Source organism: Rutidosis leptorrhynchoides, chromosome 3, assembly GCF_046630445.1.
Source record: "Rutidosis leptorrhynchoides isolate AG116_Rl617_1_P2 chromosome 3, CSIRO_AGI_Rlap_v1, whole genome shotgun sequence".
Taxonomy (NCBI): Eukaryota; Viridiplantae; Streptophyta; class Magnoliopsida; order Asterales; family Asteraceae; genus Rutidosis; species Rutidosis leptorrhynchoides.
In genome coordinates, this window is record NC_092335.1 from 42,815,034 (window position 1) to 42,824,478 (window position 9,445).

Consider the following 9,445-nt stretch of genomic DNA (forward strand, 5'->3'; position numbering starts at 1 on the left):
ACTTTAATAATTCATACTTTAATAATTCACTTTAATAATTCAAAAATCTATTATAAATAGAATTCAATAGGTTTCATTATTTCATAGAAACTTGAAAATATATTTCTCTAAACTCTCTCAATCGATTTACATATATATATATATATATATATATATATATATATATATATATATATATATATATATATATATATATATATATATATATATATATATATTGCTCTGTATTATTTCAAGATATTATTAGTATACATAAAATATTACGACGGAGTGATGTCCGAGTGATTTCAAAATAGTTTTTTGAATGAGTCGGAGCTAAGGAAATTATGGGTTATAGCTATGGAGGTGATGGGTATGGTTCATGGGTATGCTCGTGAGGTCAATCTAGTGTTTATCATCTCTGTTGCGTCTACGTACTTTCCTGCAATATTGAATCTCAATATTGATACGTGAGCACTCATAACTTAACTTTTATATATCAATAGTGTATCCCTGACTAGTGCTCGAGTATATAGGATTATGCATGCTTGTACATTCGATATTGTCCTTAGATAGGTTTGTTGAATCCTGAATTAGATACATATGCTACTGAGATAGGGTATATGATATGCATGTCATTGGAAAGCTAGCGAAAAATTAAGAACTTTTCATTTAGATATCGAATGGTTTCGATGAACGGGTTAGAAATTATAGTCAACTGAATTTTAGTATTATTGTTAAAATGATTATTATTACTATCGTCGTTATTATTTTAATAGAAATATCATTGTTATTATAAAATATCATTATTACTATTATGTTAGTATTATCATTTTATCATAATACCATTTTTAGTAAATATAAATATTGTTATAGAATAATAATTATTATTATTACAAAATAATACAACTTTTACTTATTATTATTATGATCAATATTATTTTATCAAATAAATAGGGGATACAAAGATATTTTTCACCACGCGTAATATAATTACATTAATAATACTTACCACTATAGTTTTACGATATTAAGTGAACTTTATAAATTTTACTACTTAAGATATATAAAAGTATATTTTATTATATATAAATGTTAATATAAATTTTTATTAATAAATGACTTTTATTATTATAAAATCTAATAAATATATTTAAATATATAAAACGACTATAGTTAAGTTATATAATAAACACGTATAAATTTTAGAAGTCATTTTGGGTCAAGTTGACTTTTGTTGACTTTTGCATATTAGTCTCGAGCATTAGGATTGTGGTACACTATGACTTGACCAAAAATTGTTAGACAAATATTGACCAACATATAAATATATATAATTAATATAGGTTCGTGAATCCGAGGCCAACCTTGCACTTGTTAAATGACGTTATATGTATTTTTACTACGAAATACAGTATGGTGAGTTTCATTTGCTCCCTTTTTAATTGCTTTTGCAATATATATTTTTGGGCTGAGAATACATGCGCTGTTTTATAAATGTTTTACGAAATAGGCACAAGTACTAAAACTAATTCTATGTGGGTTTAAACCAGAAATATACCCTTAGCTTGGTAACATTAAACTACTTGTCTATGTACGGTAGGCGCGAATCCTAAAGATAGATCTATTGGGCCTGACAAACCCCATCCTGACTATGGGATGCTTTAGTACTTCGAGGTTATATTAAACACACCTGATCTGGTGTACTTCAGAGGGTAAAACATGAACGTTAAGGCTTGTTACCGGGTGCCTACAATTTATAGAATACTTTTATACACTTGCGAGTGTACATATATTTATAAACGAAAATCTTGTGGTCTATTAATATATTGAAATGATTGTTATGATAAACCTATGAACTCACCAACCTTTTAGTTGACACTTTAAAGCATGTTTATTCTCAAGTATTAAAGAAATCTTCCGCTGTGCATTAGCTCATTTTAAGGATATTACTTGGAGTCATTCATGGCATATTTTGAAAGACGTTGCATTCGAGTCATTGAGTTCATCAAGATTATTATTATGTCAATTATAGTTGGATGTATTATCAAATGGTGTGCATGCCGTCAACTTTCGTTGTAAAGAAAGTTTGTCTTTAAAAAACGAATGCAATGTTTGTAAAATGTATCATATAGAGGTCAAATACCTCGCGATGTAATCAACTATTGTGAATCGTTTATAATATATATGAACGGGTCCTTTCAGTTGGTATCAGAGCGGTGGTCTTAGCGAACCAGGTCTGCATTAGTGTGTCTAACTGATAGTCGTTAGGATGCATTAGTGAGCCTGAACTTCGACCGTGTCTGCATGTCAAAAGTTTTGCTTATCATTTTTGTCGGAATTGCCTGCTTATCATTCTTAGTCTAGACACGTCTTACTGCATTGATTGCATAAATAGTGTATATACAAAATTCATATCTTAGCGTATCTGCTAATCCATATCTTAGCGTATCTGTTACTGTAAACTTTGCCTGACATATCACGTAAATTCCTCCGTAATCTACGAAATCTTTTGCGCTATATATATATAGATATTCTATGTAATTAGAATACCACCCGATAGCCGAAAAATCATTTCATATCGAAAAATCCTTTATTCAATCGAACGAAATGGAATTCGTCATTAGTTCAAGTCCCTCGAATTTCGATATGGAATCCCACTCAAGCTCCGAAAGCAGTGTGACCGGAATGGATCAACCAATTAGCCATCATCTATTCTAGATGAATTGGGGATAGGTTCGTAGCCTCCTCAATAATTGGAGACAAGAAGAAGGTGATCCCTTCCATCCACCACATTGCCCTCTTGGCGATGAACCTGAAGCACTTACCGGCGAACCGGTCCGAAACACCATTTTCTCTCTCATTTCCAGAGTATCTCGTCACGATTATATACTACATTAAATTCTAGATTTTATTTATCCGCTCGTCCGAACCGACAATCACCCCGGTGTAATAGAAGAAGTCAACGAGCTTCGCGCTCGAGTAGTGGCTTTAGAGAATATGGTGCAAGGGTTACAAACACCAACAAATAACGAAGTATTAATTCATAATTTCAATTTTATTGAATAAATACTCCGTAAAAGTTATGTAATTTCTAAAGTCTTTAGGGATTATTCAGTTCTAGTTTCAACCGTAAATCAAATGAGTTTAATTTAATATTAACTCATTAAATCTATGTTACATCTGAAGAAAATATGCACGTATATATTTTCATAAAGACTGTAATAATATTCTGTTGTACAAAATATTAATTGTGAAATTTTTTTTAACGGGTAGGTAATACCCGAGAGATATATAAATTCACAATTAATATGTTACATTTTTCGAATCTGATTAAGCAAATCATCAACTATACTCCCAAAATCTCACAACAATATGCATTCTTGTATAGTAATCAAAACAACCATTCTCACCCAAATTTGATTACGCATTTTGATTTTGACAAATCAAAATCCAAGTCATGATTTAACAGAAGACAACACTCTTAGATTCCTACATCTTTCAAAGCTATACTTTGGCTTCAAAACTGTGTTAGAACATCATATGTATATTAACGATTACAAACTGTGTTCAAACTCTCCGAAGTTTTCGAAGACACTTCAAACAATGAACAATCGAGATGATGATCCAACCACATATTACCCACATTTATGTACCTAAAAAGCTCTCGAATATATATATGTACGTATATTTTCATAAAGATTGTAATTAAATATTCTGTTGTACAAACTGTTGACGGTGAAAATATTTTAACGGGTAGGTAATACCCGAGAAATATTTATATCTCACATTAATATGTTACACCGTACATTCTTCAATTCTGATTCAACAGTCATTAACTATACTACTTACATCCACACATGTATCCGTTCACTAAAGAACAACCATTTTCATACAAATTCAAATACATATTCTGATTTTGACATATCGGAATTTAAGTAAAACTTTAGCAAGTGTTATCTTCTTAAAGATCACTACATTCATGAATTATATTCATTCGTATTCTATGATGAATTATCACATCAAACCACCGAACTTACCATTCCTTACTTTTGAAAATCACAAACATTTCTTCGTCAACTGTTAGATCCATTGATGGATGCATCTTACGCTTAAAAACTTCAAATTCAAATTTTTTGAAAACATCCTTTGAATCTTGACGATCACAATCAGCGTTCAATCATCTAAAAATGAAATTTCTTGAAACCATCTCAGATTGATAACTGACGATTCAAATATGGCTGCATTAAATGCAGAGGAAACAGCAAAATTGTAGATGGCCTAAATGGCCAGGAGTTTGATGATAAATAATGGGGTATTGGGAACGCTCGATAGAAAATTTGGTGCTGAAAAACAGATTGAGCAAACTATGAAGGAGACCGTGGACAAATCACAAGGATTAAACCTGTAATCAAAGAATCTAGATGATTCGATTTCTGATGAAAATCACAAAAGATCTCCTTACGCATTCTAAATCCTTACAGAAGAATTTTTCTCGTTATCATTCGATCTTAGAAAATTCTTAGATATCATCGTATCTTTCGTTATAAATATCCTCCATATTTCTGAAGATACATTCATAACTACTCTTATCCGAAATTATTTATCACTTCGCACTTTCTGTGTTACATAATAAAGGAAACTGTTTTAGTTTCTATATTTCTATAACATACAAGTTTAAATTTTGAATGATTTGAGGTAGTGTTGGGAATTGAAGCATGAGTTAGTATAATATAATGATGTCAGGCCAACGTGATTATATTACAGTAAGTCATGCTAAATTTTGAAGCATGAGTTTCCATTTTGCCTCTTAGTGGGAAGGGGTGTCCGATTCTATGTATCATAGAATCAGACCAATTTTCAGATTAAGTGATAAATAAATAACAAATTTATTTATTAAATTAAGAGTTATACAAAAACAGATCATTAAATGAAAAATAAAAATAATCTTAATCTACAAAAATAATTACCCAAATACACAATTTAAACATTTTAAAACTAAAATATTCACTTAGGTCATTTCAACTTGAAAGAATCAAAGCTAAAACCCTAAATTTTGAATTTATGCCACCCTCTTTTTGATATACCCAAGCACCACCAGCTGTATATATAGCCAAAGATTGTAGTACACACTCTGAAGAAAAAAGCCTGTTACCTTTTTTGTTTTCTTTTTTTCTCTCCTCAAACATCATCAGATATCAATCCATCCATCCATCAGTATCCCTGCCATTCATCTCTGCTCTTTGAAACACTTCAAAGACCAGACCCCATTTGGTCTTTTCAATCTAACAACTGTAACCACACCTCCCCTCTTCTTTCTTTCCTTTTAGTTTTAACCACAAACACTTACAAACCCCTTTGTGGAGCCACCCCCATTATTTCTTTCAACTCTGGATTTTGCAGTGCTTCTCTTGTTTACTCTTCTACTAGAAAGAGAATAATAATAATAATAATTAATATTAATAATTAATAATAATAATAATACTCCAGAGTATAAAGAAATCCCAATATATAACATATATAAACAAAGATATTTTTATTTTATATAATGCAGCAGCACCTGATGCAGATGCAGCCCATGATGGCAGCTTATTATCCAACTAACAACGTCACTACTGATCATATTCAACAGGTTTATAACTTCATCCCTTACTTAATTCCCGATCCTGATCCTCCTTATGAAATATAGCAGCAGCTTATATATATGTTTTCACCTTTAACTTTCTCTTTCACATAATAGTTAGAATCCACTTTATACAGGAGTCTCTATGTCTTATTGTTATGTGGGGATTTTTTCAACTTTTTCATCCTTTAATGTTTGCTTTTTTGGCTTTTAATTTGTCTGCCTTTTTCCTGCTTGTTTCTTCATCTGCAACAATTTATTTATTTATTTATTATTACATCTATCTATATATCTATCTATCTATACGTTATGTATATATATGTTGCTATATCCTTATAATACTAGTAGTACTTTACTAAAGCTTTGTTCTTGCATGATGTTCATATTAGTAACAGTAATATAACTTCTACAAGAATACTAGTAACATGTATGGTTTTTCATCTTTTGACTATAGTTTTTTTTTTTCATCTGCAACAACTTATTAAAGAATAATATTACATGTCCTTTTGCTTTAATATTTGTATTATGTTTTTTTTTTTCTTCCTCCTTATTTTGATGTTTACATCATAGATCATATTATATTCTTACTGGAAAAGAAGTAGGAGAATAAAGTCTTGAACTTTATATTATTATTTTTCTTTTGTTTTCTTTTTTCAACTGGCACAGAGAACAAGGTTTGAACTCAAAACTTTCAAAGCTTTAGTTAGTTGTAAGTGTAACCTGACCAAATACTTAATTTTTGTATTTATTTAATGCAAGACTAAAAAGGGGTATTTTTCAAAAAATTGGATCTTGGTTCAAAAACGTTTATCTTGGAGAGGTGTTTTTTTTTAACTGCTTATGAAAAGCCAATATGATCTTATAGTCTAAAATCTAATAAAAAAAATTTAAACCTTGCAAGCTCATAAGCAGTTAAGAATATTGGGTTTTAAACTTAAATGGTTCTATTGCTTAAATAGAACTTACCCAAACACTTAAACAATCTCTTGCTAGAAATTTTTTTATGGTCTAAACCTAAAATAAGCTCAAAGAAAAGCTTACAAGCTCATATGCAGTTAAAAATAAATTTATTGAGTTTTTAAAACTTAAACTTCTCTAATGCTTTGAGTATTGGGCACGGTAGAGGTGATAAGCGTTCGATCTTGGTTCCGTAAAAAGTCCGTGAGAGAGGTTTTGCCGACCCAAGAATTCAACTCGATCCACATGCCCGTATGGATTGATGGATCGGGCCCCCCTTATGCGGTGCGGGTTTCCGTCGGGAAACGTGTGCGTGTGAAAAATGATCGGTGGGTGGTTTTCGATTTTCCAAACCCATCTTTCAAAAAAAAAAAAAAACTACTCTAATGCTTAAAAAGAACTTACCCAAACACTTGGACAATCTCAATCTCTCGTAAGAAATATTTTTTTTCTTCTAAAAATATACTCCATATATAGTATTCTTTTTATTTTAGTTTTACATGCTACACAAAAGGTCATACTCTTTCTTTCTATGGAGCTGTGTCATATACCAGATCTGATAGCAATCATTGATATACAGGCTACAAGATTTTATGTTCACACAAACAATATTACATTTAAAAATCTTTTGAAAGGTCGTATTTTAATGATTAAACTGTCCATATGTTACTAAAGTTTCAGACTTGCAATTAAATTCTGGTCACTGGACTCCTTTTTATGCTGGTATGAAGTATCCTAACTACTAATATTATTTTATTGAAAGATACAGTATTATTTTAATAATATTTGGGAATTTCAGCTGCATGTGCAGGTTTGGGGGGATTAAATAAGGGTTAACAAGATTCTTTATTTGCATCAATCTTTGTGATTATGTATTTTTGATATGCTGTATTGGTTGATGTGTTGTCTTATGTGCTCTAGGCATCTTATTAGCTTATTTTGATTATACAAAACAAGATTATCATATGTATTAAACAATAATATTATTTTCTTGTGTTCTGTACTTTACAAAATGCATGAGTTGGATGATATAGGTAATTGCTGAAGTCCCATTGAAGCTGTATCTTTCATCATATTATATTCAATCTGGTTGTATAATATAATGAATGTGCCTTACAAGAACCTTTAAAATTAGGAATAGGGGACAATAACAATTGTAGTTCTTAGCATGTGGTTTACTCGTGTTTGTGGCTGCTTTCTATTTAAAATAATAATAATAAATTAATTATAACAAACCCTTAATTTTATTCTCTAAACTATATTTTGCGTTTATGCAGTACCTGGATGAAAATAAGTCTTTGATCCTAAAGATTGTTGAGAGCCAAAACACTGGAAAAATGGCTGAATGTGCCGAGTAAGTTATTTTTAGTTTTAAATTCTTATGGTAAAAAGGTAAATAAAATCTTGTTCAGTTTATAACCTGGTGCCAACTTCATACATAACTTGTACCGAATCTATTCTTAACTAGCAGGTTAAGAAATGTGTAAGTGGTCATAATATTAATTAAATGTATGTTCTGAAATAATAAGATAATTAGTGTATACTCAAACAAGAGATTATCACAACTATAGACTATAGAACTACTTCTGAACACTATTTGCTCCGGCCTGTTTTGCTACAACTCATTATCTTATTTCGATTGGTCCCATTGTTGTAAAAGTCGGCAGACGCATAAGAAGAGTTGGTCAAAGTCAAAGTTAGGCCAAAAGTTTTATATTTTCAAAATTTTGATTTTGTTCCATATGTCTATGTTCGATTTTGTCCTATACATATACATGTATGTTTAATTTATCTATTACTAAAAGTCAACATTGGTCTACACCCGACTCGTCCCCCACTAACAACTTCTACAACCTTGATATTTGGTCCTTTATGTCATAAATCACTATCAAAACACGACGCCGATTTAGAATACGTTAACCTTGCCCTAACTATTGGCTTAAAATTTGATGACAGACATCAGGCCAAGCTTCAGAGGAACCTTATGTACCTTGCTGCTATTGCTGATTCTCAACCTCAAGCACCCACTCTTCATTCTCAGGTAAAAATTTCACTATCCAGATTGTTTTAAACCTCCCTACTTTCATCTATTTGTCGACCTAATATTAAAAGGAGTATACTATTATTATTATGAATCAGTATTCTCAAGGTGGGATGATGCAGCAGCAAGGAGGTCATTACATGCAGCCGCAACAAGCTCAACAGATGTCGCCACAAGCACTCATGGCAGCACGTTCATCCATGATGTACAGCCAACAGCAGTACTCAGCGCTACAACAGCAGCAAGCGTTGCAAAGCCATTTAGGAATGACTTCAAGTGGTGGTGGAAACAGTGGACTAAACATGCTACAGTCTGATAATAACAACACTGCTGCTGGTGGGATCCACCTCGGTGGAGGGTTCCCTGACTTTGGACGTAAGCAAGATATCGGGATTTCGGGTCCCACTGGTGAGGGACGTGGAAGTGGCGGCTCGGGTAGTGGAGATGGTGGCGAGACACTTTACTTGAAATCTCCTGATAAAGGTAACTGATCGTGTGGCTAGTCGATCTTTGTGTTAGGCAATGGTTTAGCTGTTGAACTTTGATGAATCAAGCTTGTAGTTTTAGACGTTATGGATTTAGGTGTTTAATTATTTCTTTGAAGTATTCTGTAATCGTGTTGACATTGGAACACTCTTGGTCTTTGTGATCTTTATGTTGTGGGACAATTGGATCATTCGATGATCTGTTTTGTAAAAATTTGTAGGTGGTCATTTCATGCTTTCTTTCGTTTATTCGTCTTATGGCCTCTTTATGGATCAACAATCGGGGCTGGCCTGGTTAGTTCTTAGTCGAATGTAGGTTATCATGTCAAGTGCAAAATTACACCTTATACTAAGGCCATT

The 9,445-nt window shown here is 31.8% G+C and overlaps 1 protein-coding gene across 1 annotated transcript; it reads left to right on the plus strand.

Annotated features, from left to right (window-relative positions):
- Positions 1–5,432: 5,432 nt before the first annotated feature.
- On the plus strand, positions 5,433–9,225 carry LOC139896014 (GRF1-interacting factor 1). The gene is made up of 4 exons (XM_071878593.1): positions 5,433–5,611; positions 7,837–7,913; positions 8,516–8,600; positions 8,699–9,225. The coding sequence occupies exons 1-4, from the start codon at positions 5,528–5,530 to the stop codon at positions 9,089–9,091; spliced, it is 639 nt and encodes a 212-aa protein (XP_071734694.1). The 5' UTR covers positions 5,433–5,527; the 3' UTR covers positions 9,092–9,225.
- The last annotated feature ends 220 nt before the right edge of the window (positions 9,226–9,445 follow it).